The sequence below is a fragment of the Coregonus clupeaformis genome, chromosome 17, assembly GCF_020615455.1.
Source record: "Coregonus clupeaformis isolate EN_2021a chromosome 17, ASM2061545v1, whole genome shotgun sequence".
In the NCBI taxonomy this organism is placed as follows: Eukaryota; Metazoa; Chordata; class Actinopteri; order Salmoniformes; family Salmonidae; genus Coregonus; species Coregonus clupeaformis.
The window spans coordinates 36,694,800-36,717,569 of record NC_059208.1 but is presented as its reverse complement, the minus strand read 5'-3'; the positions used below and the strand labels follow the sequence as shown (position 1 = coordinate 36,717,569).

General features: G+C 41.8%; 1 protein-coding gene across 2 annotated transcripts; it reads left to right on the top strand.

Annotated features, from left to right (window-relative positions):
• The first annotated feature begins 2,683 nt into the window (after positions 1–2,683).
• LOC121586330 (eomesodermin) lies at positions 2,684–8,505 on the top strand. Of its 2 annotated transcripts, XM_041902943.2 has the most exons (7): positions 2,687–4,576; positions 4,703–5,015; positions 5,599–5,753; positions 6,592–6,713; positions 6,908–7,066; positions 7,225–7,286; positions 7,407–8,505. In XM_041902943.2, the coding sequence occupies exons 1-7, from the start codon at positions 4,312–4,314 to the stop codon at positions 8,155–8,157; spliced, it is 1,827 nt and encodes a 608-aa protein (XP_041758877.1). In that variant the 5' UTR covers positions 2,687–4,311; the 3' UTR covers positions 8,158–8,505. The 2 variants fall into 2 exon arrangements, with proteins under 2 accessions (XP_041758876.1, XP_041758877.1); XM_041902942.2 differs by having other exon boundaries at positions 2,684–5,015.
• Positions 8,506–22,770: the final 14,265 nt, after the last annotated feature.

Sequence of the window (22,770 nt, the reverse complement as noted above, 5' to 3'; positions counted from 1 at the left end):
TTTGAGGTCACCATTATTTAGAGTGTGTTGCGCAGATGGGTATATTTTAACGTGATTTTACTTCCTGGGATAAATAAATAAGTGCACCAATGCATCCCATCCAAAAGTGAGAATGTTCTTCAACCATGAAAACCTTGCAAGGTTACATGAAATAAGAGGTTGTCTTATGACAATTTTTATGCATTTAAAAACCATTATTCAACAAAGTTTATAGGCTCATAATTTGGCAAGCACTGAACGACTATCTCACAATTTTAGCCATAACTGTTTATTAATGTGTAAAACAATTTGATTGATGCTTAATTAAGTAATTCACCCTCCTTAGCTACTGTTGCTTTCCAATGCACATGAAATTATTGACCAATGTAAACAAAACAAAATTATGTAAACCCCTGTTTTTCTCATAAGCTTCCATGCACTTCAAACGAAAGCTGGACCTGGGCATCAGACTCCAGAGCCCTTTATAGGACAAGTTGTGTCAATGAGGTGGTTTATTTTGAATTGGCTTACAATTATAACATAGTTTGTGCAGGCAGAAACATTTTGCTTTCGGATGCGATTGGAAATTTGAACATTTGTAACAAGCATGGTAACAAGCAATTCGTTGTTACACCTCTGTAATTACAGACTGCAATTACCACCAGTTACATGTTGTTAGCACAGTGTAACTATTAATTATTACAATTAATTACAATACTTGTTACAGTATAATTACATATGTAATTACAGTATAATAAGGACCCCTTAAAATGAAGTGTTACTGGTTGTAATATGATTTTTTCCTGGCTTGGCTTCTACAGTGATTTTACCAACGCACTGCTGCTGCATCGCAGTAAATGTCTGAAATGGGGCATAAGCGTTAGATACATGGTATTGTCCAATTTCAGCATTTGAATTATAGTAGCCTGATGTTATTTCTTTGCTCTGCACAATCACTAGAGAGCGCTGTCCCAGATGATCCCACTGTGAAACAAGGCTGCTGCTGCTCCAGTACTCTATATTCTCACATCTCTACAATACTTCACAGTGAGCAGTGAACATAATCGAGTAGCTTGTATGCCTATATCTTTTTTCTGGGGTATGTTAGTTTTAGTTTTGGGGACAATTTTCATAATAGGGATATAATTCCTACCCCTTTCATTTGTGTATGTTTGTGTAATAGTCTAATATCAACATATTTTAACCAATTCGTTTCTAAAACGAACGGAACATAGTGTCTACTCAAACACAACATTGTTTATGTTATCTTTATCAGACCCCCAAATAAAAATGAATATAGAATGTGCAAAAGTGGCATAAGTGGCCAATGGGCTTCATCAGTGTCAACGTGAAGTGGCAGTGTTCTGTGTTTTTGTTCTTGGGGCACGTAGCCACTGCCAACCCGCTATACATTGTCCTGGTCGTACTTTGGTTTCACCGGCCGGCTCGTGCCTGAATAAGGAGTTTAGATAACGCCGTGGCTCTTTCCGGAGCTGTCTTTTCGTTCTACATCACCGGTTACCTCAGACGGAAAAATAATTGGCCGTTTTCCTATTATTGGAAAACAGCAACCCTGTGGGATTTGTATCCGCATATCTCTTTCATATAACCGTTTGATTATGATGACACTATCAGATGTTAGATTAACTGAACATATTGCCATTCTTTTTAAATCTAAGAGTCAGGATTAAATCCAAATGAAAATCAAATGCAAAAAATCTATCAAAATCCGTTTATTTAAATATAGGTTTAGGCTATTTGATCACATCAAGGCTAATCATCTTGCCTTTCCATTCAATTAAACCATTCCCAAAAGTAAGCCTTTATATTATTTGCTTGGTTGAGAGCCATGATTGTTTAGGATATTTTCCCTTTTAATGATAGGTTATTAAATTGTTCTCCATTGATGGTCATTTATTATATATGTTTTATAAGTAACTTTTTTTGTGAGATTAATAACAAATGAATCTCAAAAAGGGATTATTTATTTTCACTGTGTAAACCACAGACCTCACAGGTGACACATTCACATTTTTCACCGTTTCCTGTAAACAGGCTCAGAGTCACTTGACATAAGAACAGCTGAGGACTGGATGATGTCGCATGCACATAAGGATCTAAATAAAGGAAAGTTCTTTATTATTATTTCACATTTTAATTTCTTATCATTTGATTCCATTTGATTTTAACATGCACACTTTCGTAGTATTCGAATAGACATTTTTCAATAGCAGGTATTTCCATTTGACATATGAAAAGAGTTCTCAACAGAGAAAACGACCAATAAGGAGTTGATATGCATGGCGCTTAGCGCACGTGCCGACTGATAAGACTCTGCCAAGAATTGTTTGTGGAAAAAATCTACTGACTTTCTAATTAAAGGTTGCTAAATTCTAATAATTCTAATAGTGCACCTAATTTCAGTTTATGTGACACAACAAGCAAGTATAGTGTAGAGAATCATTGCACAATCAAAACCGCTGTGAAATATCTTTTCCATAACCAAAAATATTGTAGGCTATTTTCAGCTGTTTGGAGATGGTGTACAAAACCGAAAGTAAAAGAAGCAAAAACGCACGTTAAGAACGGGAAGCATAGAAATAGCCCACATAGAACAGATCTACCGCTTCTTAGACTTGCTTTCAATTAGAATGACAGATCTATATGAATATATTAATTTGGTCGGGTTGCCCAAAAAGTTACATATTGCAGCTTTAAATGCATGAGGTTTGTTGTTGTAACTTGGCAAAATGTATGTACAAATTCTTACATACAATGTAGGCCCGAGGAATGTGTAAAGTAACAAAATAATCCTAAATAGTTTTCAATCTAAGTGAGTTTCAATCCCCCACAAAAAAATTGATGATGTGTAGGGTGACCAATAGGTAAAATATGTTAATTGGGTAGATCGTCCTCTAAGAAAACCAATGGTCCAAACATCATGTCTCTATCATAATCCGATCAAAAGTTATTGGAGTTTTTACCCTTGTAGGATGGCCATAGGCTGACTAAATCAATGGAGACAGAGAAAAAGATGTGGTCAAAAAAATGTGGTCAAAAATCAGGAAAATTACATCACGTCAGCTAGGCAGGATACTGTGCAAGAATGAAGGCTACTGGCTACCTGACAGGCTCACTTTCCTGTTGAACTCATCAACTTTCTTCTCAAATTCGCAGGACATAAAACAATATAGAGGTAAGATGGATATCGATTTTGAGACATGACATGAAGTATTTTCATATTTTAGTATACGTTTTTCATAAAAATCGAAATTCCTGTTATTTTTCGAAGATTTCTCACAAAAACAAGCATATCTCTGTGAAATGTCGACGGAGCACTGAGCATATACCAAGCTTTTTCTTTTCAAATCCTTTTGCATTTAATTCAGATCTTGTCATGCTAATTTTGCTTTTTGCGACCCGGGCAAATAACTTTGAAGAGGCAACCACAAAATGTAAAATCCTCAAAAGTTGTTACAGAAACCACTGCTATATCAACAGAGCTTGGTGCTTATCAGATGCATTAGGTTATGAAATCCGACTTTTTGGATATAATACTAATGATATGTTAGAGAAAGACACTACTGAACGATTCAGAACATGAATAATAATATTTTTCTTGGAAGACGTATTTTATAACATAAGGAAGTGACATTTCATCACCAAAGCGTGTTTTCACCCACTCTGTGCAGATGTGTGTGGATATCTCCCAATTACTTTAATATATATTTGGGAAGAAACTCGGTTGATTTCCAGTCCTTCAGGCAAACTTTCAACAAACTGTAAAATGTTCAGCAAAAGTCGTTGCATATAGGCTAATTGCTATTCGCAAACATTGCGCATAAACAGCCTAACAATTTAGCGAATTCAGTGTCATCATAGGCCTGTGGAATAGCCTAAGTCATTGTCAGAATATACGTAATAGGATACCCAAAATCGGTGCAGATGTGCAATGGATTTTAAATGGTTATGTCAATTATGGTAGCCTATGTCTAATTTAATTAAATCAGTGAGTTGAACCAATGGGCATGGAAAGAGCTGTAGCTTATTCCATGGATCCCCAAAAGCTCCTCCCCTGACGCTTGCCATGAGTTGGGTGTGTGAAGAAGGCGATCATATAAGAGCCTTTGAACAATTCGTGAGCAGATCATAATCGTATACTGTGAGTAAATCCGTAGGTGCAACTGAGAAGGTCAACGTTGGTTAGCAGAGGAGAAGAGGGACTGACACAGAGGACTCATACCAGGGCGCAGTGGTGTAGCGTCTTGGTGGTTGTGATTGTAGCCTATTTTTGGATCCTTTAATTCTGTAGTGTTTGCTATTTCAAAAATAATGCAGCTAGAGAATATTCTTCCCAGCGCATCAACCATCAACTTACCCAAGACTTTTTATAACCTCACATCATCAGATAGTGCAAACAATAGCCCGGGGCCATCGCAGATCGAATATCAAGTTGACCGGACGGAATCCGAACCAAGTAACGGTCCCAATAAATATTTGAGCGGAGTGGGGAACGCCATGATGGGTGAGGGAGAGGGCGACGCCTTCACCGGGACTAAAGCTGCCCCAGACGGAAGAAAAGGCTCACCGATCCTCGGTGAGGATGACCTGTCCACTGGCCGGCGGTACAACATAGACGAACTTGGCTCTGATAGATACTTCATCTCGTCCTCTCAGACGAGCTCCGATGTGGCAAATCAGTGTTCCCTCTTTCCATACGCAGGACAAACTGGGACAGTGTACAGCGGGTCAAATGGATCCAGGTATTCCTCCCTTCATTACGGATCGGTCCTGCCACCGACGGGGTTTTCATCCTCCGTGTGCACTAGCCGGAGTCAGTTTGGCAGTAGTTACCAGTTCGGCCAGGGTCCAGGTTGCCTGTACCCCTCCTATCCGGGAACGGGTTCATGTATTGGTTCCATGGCTCTCCCGGGGTCCACACCGGGAGCGAGGGCTCAAGTTTATCTCTGCAACCGGCCCCTGTGGCTGAAGTTTCACCGATTCCAGACCGAGATGATCATCACGAAACAGGGCAGGTGAGCAGAGGCGTTGAAAACAAAATAGGCAAATCTTCATGACAAATGTTCAAACTTAGACGTCAAACAGTATCAAGGTTCTGGTCTAATGCTTCTAATAATGTTAGGCACAACCGTGTTCATGGAGCTCTCAACTAGCCTTGCACTTCACAGATCATGGTGGGTTTTTTAGGGACAATTTTTTTACTGTGAGGTATCAGTGGCTTATTACCATGTTCTGTACTTGGTGGGACACTACACTCTAAGATTAATGTTTGATTATGGTTAGCCTACTAAATATCAGCCCTTCTTTGATGTTCCAACAGTCGTTTATATTTCGTTGTGTCATATTTGCATATATTTTACAAATGTTATTTACTTGTATATTTATAAATAATTATTTCGGCTATACAAACGTTTTAAACGTTTAAATTTTATTTTTAAGTGAGGAAAAGAAAGTGGCACGTATTTATTAGTGCATGCCATGAACTAACCTTACGAATTTTCTTAAATGCAATGACTCCCTCTTATAATTTTCGTTTGAGTGCACCGTTGAAATTGTATTTGCAATAATTGTGGCATCAAATTTGTTATTTTCTTTCAGGCGGATGTTTCCATTTCTCAGTTTCAACATCACTGGACTGAATTTGACGGCGCATTATAACGTGTTTGTTGAGGTCGTGTTGGCCGATCCAAATCACTGGCGATTTCAAGGAGGAAAGTGGGTTACTTGTGGGAAAGCAGACAACAACATGCAAGGTGAGACTAATATTAAATGCACCTTTAATGTACTTATTTAGAGGCATTTTGAAACTAAATAAGGCCTCTCTAGGCATATAGCCTGCGGAAGCAGCACCATTTAAACTAAAGGGAATTAAATTACTTTTCGATAACGCATAGCCTATGTCAATCGGGAACGTTTCGTTAGATATTTCCCTGCAATTTACACCCAATTAACTGGCTATTTATGCTGTGTTCCTGGTTGTTTCAAAGCGCACATCATCACATTACCTATAAACGTTTTTTGTTGGTTGATTAACTCCATTCTAAAAGAAAAAGACAACCATTCAAACATTGTTAGCTGGTGGCATTCATATCAAGAGCACAACCTTGCAACATGAATTCGTCCATAATGTGCTTGACCTGTTTTCAGTTTTCACGGCAAACAGATAAAATTATAATTCATTATCAGTAATCTGTAATCTTTTTCTTTTCGTTTCATATAATGCAAAATAGCCTGCCAATGTTTTAATAATATTTGAATAGTAAACTTCAATCCCCATTTGCACTTTTCCCCCTCCATTTCTTTACATGTGCAATTTAATCATATTTAAATATTAGCCTAATAGCTCCACAGTTTCACATCTGATTGCTTTTAACATTGAAATCTTGAGCACGTGATTCAATAATAGTTTGACTGCAAGTTATTTTTGGTAAATTGACAAGTTGCTGGGCTTTTTGGAAATGTAAGAGAAGATCAAGTTCAAGAAATGGGAACATATCAGTGTTATTCTTTCAATGTGTGTTTTACATTTGTGCTGTATTGTACTTTATTTATTTTCATGTTTAATGTCTCACTTAATTTATTAAATCACAGGTAACAAGATGTATGTTCATCCTGAATCCCCAAACACTGGTGCTCACTGGATGCGGCAAGAGATCTCCTTCGGCAAACTGAAGCTGACCAACAACAAAGGGGCAAACAATAACAACACACAGGTGAGGCCTACACCATCATTTTGCATTGTATTAATTGGGACTCAAATGTCTTGGGCTACTTTTAAAAAGCTGTCTTTGGTATTCTAGTAGGCATAAGAGATCACAAATCAGTCCAAAACCATCTATTTTTTTTTTTTTAGCATTCCATGAGAACCCCAAGCACTAACTTTGAATTCACACTTTTTTTCTTGTAGATGATTGTCTTGCAGTCACTGCACAAATACCAGCCTCGGCTGCACATGGTGGAGGTCACAGAAGAGGGAGTGGAGGACGTAGGCAGTGAGGCTAAAACACAGACTTTTACCTTCCCAGAGAACCAGTTCATCGCAGTCACTGCCTACCAGAACACAGACGTAAGATACCTACTACTATCAATCTACTTCAATCTTAAGCATTTAAAATCCATCTTATTTACATACGAAACATCTTATCTGCTTAAGTTTCTATATTAACTGTGTCTATAAAATGTGTTTTTGGAAAACACTGCACATGTATCTTCTCTCCTTTCCAGATCACACAGCTTAAAATCGACCACAACCCCTTTGCTAAAGGCTTCAGAGACAATTATGACTCGTAAGTGAGAACGCCTTGCATCATTTTTTTACTGATCTGCTACTTTTATTCTCTGGAGTGTGAGCTTGTTTTTCTCTTGCAAATTACTCATCCTTGGACCTTTGTCTCTCTCTTCCACAGGATGTACACAGCCCCAGAGGGTGACAGGCTGACCCCCTCCCCGACAGCCTCCCCTCGCTCTCACCAGATTGTGCCGGGTGCCCGCTATGCCATGCAGCCCTTCTTCCAGGACCAGTTCGTCAACAACCTGCCCCAGAACCGCTTCTACCCCGGGGAGCGGGCTGTGCCCCAGACCAACAGTCTCCTCTCCCCCCAGGCCGAGGACGCCGGGGCCAGCGCGGCTCAGCGCTGGTTCGTCACCCCGGTACAGCAGTCAGGCTCCAACAAGCTGGACCTGTCCTACGACCAGGACTACTCAGCCAGCAGTCTGCTGTCCTATGGCATCAAGCCCCTGCCCCTCCAGACCTCCCACGCCCTCAGCTACTACCCCGACTCGGCCTTCGCTTCAATGGCGGCCAGCTGGGGCACCAGAAGCACTTACCAGAGGAAGATGACCACAGGCCTGCCCTGGTCCCCTCGGCCCAGCCCCCCAGCCTTCACAGACGACCAACTGGCTGCTAGCAAAGACAAGCTGCCCGAGGAGAGCACCGCAGCCTCCACCTGGATCGAGACGTCCCACTCACTAAAATCTGTGGATTCTACCGATTCGGGCGTATACTCCATGCTCTGCAAGAGACGCCGGATGTCACCTGGTGGGTCGAGCACAGAGAACTCGCCCACCATCAAGTGTGAGGACTTGACCACAACGGAAGAGTTCAACAAAGACAACCCCAAAGGCATGGGCTACTATGCTTTCTACACAAGCCCCTAAAAAGACTTTATTAAAATCGTATAATTTTTGTTTTTAATTCAGTGCTCCCCTTTACCGTTTAAACACCCTTTATTAACTTTTATCTAAAGGTGCCAAAGCTTTGTGCTCCCAAGCAAGCTGCACAAGCCCCCCACCCCCAATACCTGAACACACACATGCATTGTGACAAATTGTTGTTTTTAAAGCATGTCCCCAGTTAATTTAATTTTTTACAAATGTGATTTTATTTAAAGTCATTTCGTTGTACAGTATTTGTGCACTTTAGTATGTGATGTATCTTGTACAAATTGTCTTCATGGAGGTGTTATGAAATGGGTAATAAAAACAAGATTTTCATAAACAATCGTCCCACTTTGCAAATTGAGTCTTGTTTATCAATAATATACATTTACTTAAAGGTAGACTCGGCGAAATGACGTTGCCACGAGCAGCACCGCATATATTAAGATGAGCGAGACGCAAGACTTCACTCACATACAGTCACACACAGTATCTGTGCATGTGCACAGGTTCGCTACACGCTGTTCACAGCGTGGTATCCAGGGCACGAAAACAGCGAAGAAGTTGAGCCTCACTCTTCAATGCTCTTTGTTGTGGAAATCAAATCAAAGTTTATTGGTCGCCTACACAGTTTAGCAGATGTTATAGCGTGTGCAGCAAAATGCCTATGTTACTAGCCCCTAACAATGCTGTATAAAGTCAAACAGCATGAATAATCCCCCAAAAATGTTTATGAAATTTCGGAACGAATCCAATTGAACAACCCAAATAGCACTGTAACAATAATCAAAATGCAATCTATGCGTATATACACCGGATGAATTTACACAAGATATACTAAAAATGATATGTGCAGCCTCCTGAGTGGCGCAGCGGTCTAAGGCACTGCATCGCAGTGCTAGAGGCATCATTACAGAACCAGGTTCGATCCCATTCTGTGTCGCAGCCGGTCTCAACAGAGACCCATGAGGCGGCGCACAATTGGCCCAGCGTCGTCCGGGTTAGGGGAGGGTTTGGCCGGCCTGGATGTCCATGTCCCATCGCGCTCTAGCGACTCCTTGTGGCGGGCTGGGTGCCTGCACAACGACTTCGGTCGGCAGTTGTACGGTGTTTCCTCCGACACATTGGTGTGGCTGGCTTCCGGGTTAAGCGAGCAGTGCGGCTTGGCAGGGTTGTGTTTCAGAGGACGCATGGCTCTCGACCTTCGCCTCTCCCGAGTCCGTACGGGAGTTGCAGCAATGGGACAAGACTGTAACTACCAATTGGTAATCATAAAAATTTTTTAGGACATGTGCAGCAGTAGATCTATTCTGCCCTACCAAACAAAAGAGCAGTAACTGCACATTTGGTCAAAAATGTGTTATTTACATTATTAATACATTAAATACATGCTTTATCATGTGGACAACTATCCTGCCTCCATTGTGTTGTGTTATGGAGAAAATGGGGGGGTCATGGTTGCAGAAACTGCTAAAAGTTACAGTGAAACCAAGGAAAAATCCCCAAGCTGACTAGGTGAAAAATCTGTCGATGTGCCCTTAAGCAAGGCACTTAACCCTAATTGCTCCTGTAAGTCGCTCTGGATAAGAGCGTCTGCTAAAAGAAAAAAAAAAGAAAAAAAAAAGAAAAAGGCAGTAACTGCCATCACTCACATCAGTTACTGCCTTTTACCTTTGTTTCACAGAGCTTTGGGCTGCAGTGTCTACGGTTTACCTTGGTATTACTTATTGTTCTTCGCTGATACAGGTATCAAACTATATGACACTACCAGCCACATACAAATAAATATATTAACACACTTGTGTTTAAAAAAATGTGTCATGGAAATGTATTCCAGTGGGTGTACCAAGTCCTTGCAGCTGAAAAAATTCCACACATCACGATTCTGCCACTACCATGCTTCACCATAGGGATGGTGCCAGGTTTCCTCCAGATGTGTCGCTTGGCATTCAGGCCAAAGAGTTCAATCTTGGTTTCATCAGACCAGAGAATGTTGTTTCTCATGGTCTGAGAGTCTTTAGGTGCATTTTGGCAAACTCCAAGTGGGCTGTCATGTGCCTTTTACTGAAGAATGGCTTCCGTCTGGCCACTCTACCATAAAGGCCTGATTGGTGGAGTGCTGCAGAGATGGTTGTCCTTCTGGAAGGTTCTCCCATCTCCACAGAGGAACTCTAGAGCTCTGTCAGAGTGATCATCAGGTTCTTGGTCACCTCTCCGACCAAGGCCCTTCTCCCCCGATTTCTCAGTTTGGCCGGGCGGCCAGCTCTAGGAAGAGTCTTGGTGGTTCCAAACTTCTTCCATTTAAGAATGATGGAGGTCACTGTGTTCTTGGCGACCTTCAATGCTGCAGAATTGGTTTTGTACCCTTCCCCAGATCTGTGCCTCGACACAATCCTGTCAACTGTGGGACCTTATGTAGACAAGTGTGTGCCTTTCCAAATCATGTCCAATCAATTGAATTTACCACAGGTGGACTCCAATCAAGTTGTAGAAACATCTCAAGGATGATCAATGGAAACAGGATGCACCTGAACTCAATTTCGAGTCTCATAGCAAATGGTCTCAAGACTTATGTAAATATGGTATTTCGGTTTTTTATTTTTAATAAATTTGCTAACATTTCTAAAAACCAGTTTTTCCTTTGTCATTATGGGCTATTGTGTGTAGATTGCTGAGAAAAAAATAATATTTAATCCATTTTAGAATAAGGCTGTAACTTAACAAAATGTGGAAAAAGTAAAGAGGTCTGAATACTTTCCGAAGGCACTGTATGTACTGTATGTGAATGGTGTATAGACAGTATGGACAGTATGTGAATTGGTGCTAAGCGATTAGTGCTTTTTTAAGTCGGTTTGGTTTCAGTTTGATTATAAAAAAATAATTGCGGTTTTTGATTTCGGTTTCGATTATGTTTTTAGACATTAAATGCACTATGCATTATGTGGGTTAAATGCTGTAACAACACAAAATAAAACATTTAATAAAAGTCCCATGATGGTAGTGACTACCCATTACTGCTTATTACTTATTAACCATAATTTATTACTTTACTTTAATAAAATATTTCAGTTGTGTATATTACATTTGTTTTAAGCCTATTTGATGGCATTATTATTTCATTCCAAGTTCATCATCTCATCTCTATAGAACTGCTGCGTATGCTGTCTGACAAATCACTATTTTAGTAGTTCTTCAAAGTAAATAAGGCTTTGATACATACCATGACCGCTGAATACCAACTATCAACCACTTAGACCATGTATTTTCAGGTAGAGATACCTCCCAAAGCAAATGCTCTCTATTGCAATCGATTGAGCTTTCTTCTGTCTCACTGTCTTCTCTCCCTCTCCATGTCTCGCCCACACAGACCGGACAAATAGGCACGCCATAGATTATGGTCATTGTAGTTAATTACCACGTTTTTTGCGCTAAACTATGTAGAATATTGGCCTGTTGGAAACTACAACTCGCTACTACATCGCACAGTTCGGGCTTGATTTGATTTATCTCTAGAGAAACTGCACATTGCGCTCACAGAATAAAACTAAACTAAATGGAATCAAAATAATTTAACCAATGTCGGTCAATTAGTTGTTCAATAGCCAAAAAATTACATAAACTTTGGTTAATTGCTCAGCACTACTGTGAATAGAAAACATGTGTATAGCAGTAGTTATATAGGATGAGCCATGACTAGAATACAGTATATACATATAAAGTGGGTAAAACAGTATGAAAACATTATTAAAGTGACCAGTGTACAGGAGGGGGCTTGGCACGCACCTCTGTGGGCCCCCCATATTGAGGATCAGCTTGGCGGAGGGGGTTCAGACACAGGGCCCTGAGTTTAGTGACAAATAGTTTTGGAGGGCACTATGGTGTTGAAGGCTGAGCTGTTGTCGATGAATATCATTCTTACATATTTGTCTTGTCAAGGTGGGATAGGGCAGTGTGCAGTGCAATGGCGATTGCTTCGTCCCTGGATCTGTTGGGGCGGTATGCAAATTGTAGTGGGTCTAGGGTGTCAGGTAAGGTGGTGAGAAGTGAGTGCTATGGGCGATAGTCAGTTAGTTCAGTTAACTTTGCTTTCTTGGGTACAGGAAAAATTGTGGAAATTTTGAAGCAAGTGGGGACAACAGACTGCGATAGGGAGAGATTGAAAATGTTCATAAACACTCAAAAATTGCCCCAATATGCTGTTTACTTTCTGCATCTACAGTGGGGAAAAAAGTATTTAGTCAGCCACCAATTGTGCAAGTTCTCCCACTTAAAAAGATGAGAGAGGCCTGTAATTTTCATCATAGGTACACGTCAACTATGACAGACAAAATGAGAAAAAAAATCCAGAAAATCACATTGTAGGATTTTTTATGAATTTATTTGCAAATTATGGTGAAAAATAAGTATTTGGTCAATAACAAACAAGCAAGATTTCTGGCTCTCACAGACCTGTAACTTCTTCTTTAAGAGGCTCCTCTGTCCTCCACTCGTTACCTGTATTAATGGCACCTGTTTGAACTTGTTATCAGTATAAAAGACACCTGTCCACAACCTCAAACAGCCACACTCCAAACTCCACTATGGCCAAGACCAAAGAGCTGTCAAAGGACACCAGAAACAAAATTGTAGACCTGCACCAGGCTGGGAAGACTGAATCTACAATAGGTAAGCAGCTTGGATTGAAGAAATCAACTGTGGGAGCAATTATTAGGAAATGGAAGACATACAAGACCACTGATAATCTCCCTCGATCTGGGGCTCCACGCAAGATCTCACCCCGTGGGGTCAAAATGATCACAAGAACGGTGAGCAAAAATTCCAGAACCACACGGGGGGACCTAGTGAATGACCTGCAGAGAGCTGGGACCAAAGTAACAAAGCCTACCATCAGTAACACACTACGCCGGCAGGGACTCAAATCCTGCAGTGCCAGACGTGTCCCCCTGCTTAAGCCAGTACATGTCCAGGCCCGTCTGAAGTTTGCTAGAGTGCATTTGGATGATCCAGAAGAGGATTGGGAGAATGTCATATGGTCAGATGAAACCAAAATAGAACTTTTTGGTAAAAACTCAACTCGTCGTGTTTGGAGGACAAAGAATGCTGAGTTGCATCCAAAGAACACCATACCTACTGTGAAGCATGGGGGTGGAAACATCATGCTTTGGGGCTGTTTTTCTGCAAAGGGACCAGGACGACTGATCCGTGTAAAGGAAAGAATGAATGGGGCCATGTATCGTGAGATTTTGAGTGAAAATCTCCTTATGGATTTTTTTTCCTCATTTTGTCTGTCATAGTTGACGTGTACCTATGATGAAAATGACAGGCCTCTCTCATCTTTTTAAGTGGGAGAACTTGCACAATTGGTGGCTGACTAAATACTTTTTCCCCCACTGTACATCACATTGCGGAGTCTACCTTTAATTTAAATTATCAGTTATAGGCCTAATTTAGGGAAATGTCCAACATAATAAATTATTTTGTATTATGATATGGTTGACCCAACCACAAACATTTTCCAATTTAAGTGTAACGTTAGTTAGTTGCAGTATGATTATCATGAGGCTACTCACCATTGTCATTGTGATCACGAACGTGCACAAGCGAATGCAGGCCAGAAACTATTTTGTAGATGAGGTTTCCCGCTAAATGTCGATGAGAAATCTTTTTGATTATCACACCTGATCATCTTGGACAGTTGAAATATTTTGTTTAATTTGTAGCTATCTAAATATGTCCGAAGCATTAATTTGAGATGCTTGGAGATATAGCTGTTGTGAAGACTGCACGATCGTGTTGGTCAGCGATACATTTATTAGGCCAAATTTGTGCATGTTTACCTAATTTATGTATATTTTTTAATAGATTTTATTTTGTTGAATAAACATGTAATTTGAACAATTTTGGTTCCAAATTTGCAAAGAAGACAACACTCAAGTTTTTGTGATGGACCTCATTCATCCACAAAGAACACGACCACATCCATATTATAGACAATAATTGACTGATAATTATTGTTATTAATATTAGCTTATTATTACTACAATGTGTGAGTTCATTCAATATGACACGACAGTGTGGTGGTGGATGTGTAAGTCCTGGGTGTCAGCATCGCAAAAGTTCACCATCTAACAACATACAAGTCCAACAGAAACCAGACTGTTAACTGTAGTATAATAAGACTGTTCACTTCCGTTAAGAAGTCATTACAGGATATTGTTAGGCCTACAAGTATGATAGCTCATTTATGCATATAACTGGACTCAGGACCGGCTCTAGGCATAAGCGACATAAGCAGTCGCTTAGGGCCCCCGGCCGCTAGGGGGCCCCGATCCCCCCTAAAAAGGAACTCAGTCAGGTCTCAGCTTACTGTTGAGAGTTCGAATGGTAGAATCAGAGAGGGAGAGTCGAAGTGAGAGGGATAACTGGGCCCAAAATCTGTCTTCTCTAGCAGGTGCCGTTTTTTTTCGCTCACCAAGCGAAAAAGAGAGTGTCAAATTTGGTTAACAAAAAATGTAATGGCTTATTTGCTATGTGCGGCTTATTTGAATGAATATATGTTTTGTAATGATTAGGTTGTTACAAGTGTATTGATATAAGTAGGACATGTGACATCCTGGCAACTTTGAGAAAAAACACTTTATATCGGAGTTGTGAGTGGTCGTCACTAGTTACCACAGCCACAAATTCATAAACCCCACCTATTTCAACAATTTATTTATTAAAATGTGATTTGAAACCTTAACCACACTGCTAACCTTGGGCCTAAACCTAACCTTAAATTAAAACCAAAAAACACATTTTTGTTTTCATGAACATTTACGATTTGCCAATATTGACATTGTGGCTGTGGTAACTAATGGAAACCATTGTGCCTGTTGTTCACATGCGTATCTGGCCTCTCATTGGCTCAACTGATCTTGCCTCCTCCCATCTGCCTTCCATTTTTGAAGACATTTTATTTTATTTTCATTGTTAGAGCAGCCACTAGAGTATCTGGTCAATATAATGGATAATCTGTGGTAGAATACACAAGGTGCAATTTAGAAAGGTGGTTGTGCATCAGCAGTTTTCATCTTGTTATGTCACTGACAGTCACTCAATTCGCCCGTGTCAGCAATTTTTTGGGTTGATTGGTAAGTTAGTCTATCCAGCTATGTAAACTTGTAGAACTCATGGCCAAATTACCGACCGGGTACAAAGGGCACGTGCCCAGGGGCCGTGACCTCCAGGGGGTCCCTATTGATTTTGTTAGTCACTCTTACTCAGATATCATATTATCATGGCATAAGTCATGGCAACATTTGTAGAATTTCAGGACATTAGCTTTAAAACTGCAACGTTTCTCTCCATCCTATGGCAAAATGTGCAGAATTGCAGGAAATTAACTTTAAAAAATACAAATGTCCTCTCCGCCGTCAAGATGGGGACTACTAAAATGTATTGTCCGCGAGGTGGGGGCCCCCCAACCAAATCTTTCTTAGGGCCCCCAAAAGGCTAGGGCCGGCCCTGATTGGACTTCTTAAAAGTTTATTTGGAAAAGATGGTGTTCTATTGTTAACATCTCAGCCACCTTTGGACAGCATCTCTGCTTCTTTCCTCATTATACTAACCTTTATATAAATTCACCAATAAACTGGTGTAAATCAGTGTAAATAATGAATAATATATGCATTTTTGCAGAAATGTAGGCACTATATCCAATGTCCAAATGGTTGGTTGTAGTAAAGGGAGAAGTCATAACATTCACATTGAGAACACTGATTTAAATAACCCATATTCTAATTAATTATGTTGTCATACTCCTTGACAGAAAGTGAAGCGTCTGACTAACTCCAATTAACACCTCCTAACAAGCTAGAGTTCTGATTGCTCTGGCCTCTCAGGAAGGAAGCATGCAAGAAATAGACTCTTGGGGGGATGGAGAATGGAACTAAAAATCGACCTTGTTTGCTCTGTGTTCATGTCAGTGAATCAACGTATTCCGGAGCATCTGAAGCATCTGATGAGCTAGGTGCTCTTGTTTGCTCTTGTGTATTGGCCTATGCCTATAACACCAGGCAGTAGTTGTGTCCATACAGTCAACTATGTAGCTTGACGTTTAGGCTTGTCAAGTGAACATCCAATATATTTTCCAAGTGAAGTTTGCCTTGCAGGAAATTAGTGCTTTAAAAGTAGCCTGTATAGATATCAGAGGGCAATGAATCACAGGGCCACTAAGGTCTCAAGGGCCCTAGTAGCCTTGAGCCTATACACTAGAGGGCCACTTGCATTGGTGGTTCCAGAGGACCTTAATAGCATATATGGTCTGGTCCTTTTCTCTTGCAGTCCGCAATATACAGTAAAATCCTGATGTTAATATGACACTTGGGAGATTAGCTTGGTTTCACCAAACATTCACAGAGAAAAGCCTACTTGCAGCATATACAGACTTGCATTAACTACACATCATCTCCGCTCATAGCGTGTGAGAAGTGTGAGAGAGGAAAAGAGAAAGAAGGGGAAGAAGCTAAAAGCAGCACTTTCTGAGTGGTGTGTTAATATTACGAAAGCGCCAATCTTGTGTTGGACTGCCATTGCCCTGCACTGCAGTGTACCGTTCTCTAATCGCCTTCCCATCGTTGACTTAATATATATTTTCCAGGACAAAACAAGAGCCCAGGGAGCTGCGACAAGTCAAAATCCAACAACAAGTCGATAGACTCCGGTTGCCATTCACAACCATTCATGGCATGCACTTGAAACACAGACATTGTTGAGTATAGGAGCTAGGTGCAGTGGGAGGAGAGCAGCATTAGGAAGTGGAGAATTTACTATTATTTGTCAACTGCTGATGTGCACATTGTTTACTTAGCTTCCCATAACAAAATAATTTGTATTCAGTATCAGTTAGGCTCTATATTAGCCATCGATTTCATATATATTGAATTAACCGGCAAGCTGTAATTTGAACATGTAGGCCTATTGTATTGGTATATGTCTGTGGATACAGGGACCTTGTATGTGCCCTTCCCATAGGCCTTCATTGGTCCCAATGTTCTGTTTTCACATAAGAACCCAACTCAATCACCAAAGAAAATGCAGTTCCCGTGCATAACTGCATCAACAGAGATATGCACTTTGGAGTCGTATTAATTATGCACTGTGGGGCTGGCCGAATGTGGTTCTGTCTGTAGATTATGCACTGTGTGGCCGTTTTAATTACGAAATATTTTGACGTATGTTAGCTGTCAGTCAATCTTTGCAAAAGTGAAACCGAAACGTTAAGTCCGACAATTAAGTTTAGGCATTCATTCCAAGTGGTTAAGTTAAGGGTTAAGGTTTGGGTTAGGGTTAAAACAGAACAAACTTGACAGTTAAGTTTAGGCATTCATTCCGAGTGGTTAAGATAAGGGTTCAAATTTGTGTTAGGGTAAAAAATATATTTAAAAATGAGTGCCTAGAACTGGGATTGAACCCGCGATCCTCAGAGCCGTAGCTTACGAGCGTCCTACATGGTAATAGGTGCTCGCACTGCCCCTAGTGGACGGTAGGAAATTGCAATGGAAATAATAATGACACCTGGGTGTCTTAATCTGGTGCCCGCAGTTATGCACCCAGGAGTCATAATCCGTAAGAGAACGGCCTGTAAGAGCCATGAGAAAGGCCACAGTGGCCGCTGAGACAGAGAACCAAGGAGGGTTGACATCCTCAGACCAGAACCTGAGGCTGTTTCCTCACCTCTCTAGTCACACACTATCACTGCTCTCACTGGCTAAACAGGACCACAGGTAACAACATGTTTCTGGGTCAGGAGGTTTCCAAAGCTCTCCTTCGAAAAGTAAACAAAGGACAAACTGCATTGAGATGGTGCTGATTGTTTTAGATATGTAAAAGAGACTTTGTGTCTCAATGGGACTTTTACTGGTTAAATAAAGGTTAAATCAAATAAAACATTTATTCTTTGTGATATTTCCTCTTTTGATGTGTTGGATAGCATATCAGCCTATTTGTTAAGATGGTTTAATGAAAAGTTGCTGTAAGGTTCTGTATTTATTTTCTTAGTTCACCTTGTGTTCTTGTACGTAGCCCTGTTTCTTTGTGTTCTTGAACGTAGCCCTGTCTTTCATTTTTGTTCATTGATTTCACCTGTGTTAGTTACTCACCTGGTCTCATCAGCTCCTTATTTAGTTCAGTTCTTTCTGAATGTCCTTGTGAGGTATTGTTCGTTTTGACTCTACTAAGCCTTTTCCTAGCTCGTTTATGATAACCAGTTTTAGCCTTCAGTCCTAGTTTTGTTTCACCTGCCTGTTTGCCTACCTGTGTATGATCATTGCCTGCCTGTGACCACGATTCCTGCCTTCTGCGAAGGCGTAATAAACACCTGCCGCGCTCTGCGCGTGAATCACACCTTTTTCTCCCTGAGTATTCATTACAGGCAGCTCAACAGATCTGTAAAAAGAGAAGCATTTGGTTGACAACATGGACCTAGTGCCACCATGTCAAAGTATTCAAACAAGTCTATGTGCTTTATTGGTACCAGTTTGAAGAGTCTTTCATGCAGTTCTCAGCATATTTCATACCCCCCCCCAAAAAATATAACTTTGACTCCTGTATTGTCAGTATTCCTCACACATACATAGACTGTACGAACACCTACTGTACATCCACCCTCGAACACATCCATCCATTGAGCTCTGTGACACTTCCACATTCCTCTATAAGGGAGACCGGGGCTGGGTCACACTTTACTCACAATTGTCACAATTTCAACCCAAGACCTTGGTCTTTCTATTAATGTTCAAAATAGTCTTGTAAGATATACTGGTGCTGAGAAATACACACAAGAGTAAAAGTGTGAGTAAAAAGTGTAACACCCAGACTCCCCTATAGAGGAATGTGGAAGTGTCATAAAGCTCAATGGATGGATCTATTCGAGGGTGGATGTATGTGTTTGTACAGTCTATGTATGTGTGAGGAACCGGTTGCTGATAATACAGGAGTCAAAGTTGTTTTGTTTTTTTGGGTATGAAATATGCTGAGAACTACATGAAAGACTCTTCAAACTGGTATCACTAAATACTTTGACATGGTGGCACTATTTACAGATCTGTTGAGCTGCAACTTTTAATTAAACCATATTAACAGATATGCTCACATAATATCCAACACATCAAAAGAGGAAATATCACAAAGAAGAAACATTTTATTTTATTTAACCTTTGGGTATCAAAATTAGACACCCCTGATCTAATACAAAGATGTTCCAGCAACTTATCCTTTGACTTTCCTTTATTGGACATTTCAATTTGTTTTCATTGGGGGACATTTGATTTTCATAATGATGATAAAGTGTTATTTCTAGCATGCCTCAGAATCTTATGTACTGTTAACAGGTAAACAACATCATTGCTGATTGAGTCTTTTCCTCAACTGTCAGCAGTGGGAAAGGAGTGGACCGTGTATGCTGCTGCGGTATGGGGTGGAATGCTCACAGGACCGTTATGTGTCAGGCCAATGTGTGAGTTTAGTCTCAATTTAGCGAGACCCCATGTTTCCTGAGTATTGGGAGAGACACTCAGGCGAGAGGGAGGCGCGGCCGCCTGAAGGGCCTGCATGGTACACTCTTAGAAAAAATGGTTCCTTTTTCCTCTTAGAAAAAAGGGTTCTTTGGCTGTCCCCATAGGATAACCCTTTTTGGTTCCAGGCAGAACCCTTTTTGGTTCAAGGCGGAACTATTTTGGGTTTCATGTAGAACCCTCTGGGGAAAGGGGTCTACTTGGAACCCAATAGGGTTCTACCTGGAATCAAAAGGGTTCTTTCTGGAACCAAAAAGGGTTATTCAAAGGCTTCTCCTATGGGGACAGCCTAAGAACCCTTTTAGGTTCTAGATAGTACCTTTTTTTCTAAGAGTGTAGCCAACTCCATCCTCCACGGACCCTGAGAGTTAGAGCCAGCGAGGGCCCCACTCGGTGGCGCATGACTAATGCCGGAGTGAGAGAGAGAGTGTCCCGCGGCTAGGCTGCACTTAACAGTGCATTGATTTTAAACCCCCAGTGCTCTTCCCAGGGGGTGGTGGGACGCACCTCTGCTGGTGGGTCATATGACACCTCCCCTCGCCCCGTCGCCTTCCCCCATCTATCTCCACACCACATCCCCTACCCGCCACTGTGCCCATTTGGGTGAACTAGACTGGATAGGTCTCTCCATACCCCCCCTTCTCCATGCTGGGGGTCTCAGTGGAGCCATCCAAGATTCAGGGGCACTAAAGCTCCCACAAGACCCCAGACATGGTTTGGTCGGGAGGTGGGATAGGGCCAAGTGGAGTCAGGAGGCGGCCGAGTGGAACAGCTCTGTGGTCAAAATCAATGCATTGGCAATTTGGAGGAGCGCCTCCGACAGATTTGGGAATTTCACATTCCCTATCCCCATCTCTCCTTGCGCCTGGGAGAGCTGCACCACTAGAGACAAACAGACGGATTACCAGGATGCGTACTCAGAGCATGCGCTCCTGACTGGCTGGTAAGTGTCTTCACTGACATTTCAACCTCTCCCTGACCCAGTCTGTAATACCTACATGTTTAAGCAGACCACCATAGTCCCTGTGCCCAAGAACGCCAAGGTAACCTTTCTAAAGGTACTATCTAGAACTCACATCTGTAGCTATGAAATGCTTTGAAAGGCTAATCATGGCTCACATCAACACCATCATCCCAGACACTCTGGACCCACTCCAATTCGCATACCGCCCCAACAGATCCACAGATGACACAATCTCTATTGCACTCCACAATGCCCTTTTCCACCTGGATAAAAGGAATACCCACGTGAGAATGCTGTTCATTGACTACAGCTCAGCGTTCAACACCATAGTGCCCTCCAAGCTCATGAGTCATGACTAAGCTAAGGACCCTGGGATTAAACACCTCCCTCTGCAACTGGATCCTGGACTTCCTGACGGGCCGCCCTCAGGTGGTGAGGCTAGGCAACAACACATCCGCCACGCTGACCCTCAACATGGGGGCCCCTCAGGGGTGCATGCTTAGTCCCTTCCTGTACTCCCTGTTCACCCACGACAGTGTGGCCGCGCACGACTCCAACACCATCATTAAGTTTGCTGACGACACAACAGTGGTAGGCCTGATCACCCACAATGATGAGCCTACCGGGAGGAGGTCAGAGACCTGGAAATGTGGTGCCAGGACAACAACCTCTCCCTCAACGTCAGCAAGACAAAGGAGCTGATCGTGGACTACGGGAAATGGAGGGCCGAGCACGGCCCCATCCACATCGACGGGGCTGTAATGGAGCAGGTCGAGAGCTTAAAGTTCCTCGGTGTCCACATCACTAAGGAATTATCATGGTCCACACACACCAACACAGTCGTGAAGAGGGCACAACAACGGCTAAAAAAAGTATACAGCTGCACCATTGAGAGCATCTTGACTGGCTGCATCACCGCTTGGTATGGAAACTGCTTGGCATTTGAACGCAAGGCACTAAAGAGGGTAGTGCGTATGGCCCAGTACATCAGAGTTTCCCAAACTCGGTCCTGGGGCCCAGCACTTAATTTGTAAATCGGGAGGTGCTGGAACAAAAAGTGAGCACAAGAGGTGGTGACCTGGGGAGTTCGGAGGTATCGGAATGCATGAGAGCAAAAATCACCTTTATAATAAAGCATTACATGCATATCATCGCATTTGCGTAGTGGCATAGAGCAGTAGAGTAGAGGCACTTACAGAAGTTGCACACATGGGGATTCATTTTTTTTGCATAGGGTCCGGGAAAAATGTGGCCTTTTATAAACGCATTTCATGCAATTCTACGTCATTTTACATGACTGGAGAATTTGGCAGAATCTTTGGCTCTTGCCAAAAGCCTGTCTCTCTCTCTTTTGTAAACAATATTTGGAAGTTGATCAAATACACTGCTCAAAAAAATAAAGGGAACACTAAAATAACACATCCTAGATCTGAATGAATGAAATAATCTTATTAAATACTTTTTTCTTTACATAGTTGAATGTGCTGACAACAAAATCACACAAAAATTATCAATGGAAATCAAATTTATCAACCCATGGAGGTCTGGATTTGGAGTCACCCTCAAAATTAAAGTGGAAAACCACACTACAGGCTGATCCAACTTTGATGTAATGTCCTTAAAATAAGTCAAAATGAGGCTCAGTAGTGTGTGTGGCCTCCACGTGCCTGTATGACCTCCCTACAACGTCTGGGCATGCTCCTGATGAGGTGGCGGATGGTCTCCTGAGGGATCTTCTCCCAGACCTGGACTAAAGCATCCGCCAACTCCTGGACAGTCTGTGGTGCAACGTGGTGTTGGTGGATGGAGCGAGACATGATGTCCCAGATGTGCTCAATTGGATTCAGGTCTGGGGAACGGGCGGGCCAGTCCATAGCATCAATGCCTGACACACTCCAGCCACATGAGGTCTAGCATTGTCTTGCATTAGGAGGAACCCAGGGCCAACCGCACCAGCATATGGTCTCACAAGGGGTCTGAGGATCTCATCTCGGTACCTAATGGCAGTCAGGCTACCTCTGGCGAGCACATGGAGGGCTGTGTGGCCCCCCAAAGAAATGCACCCCACACCATGACTGACCCACCACCAAACCG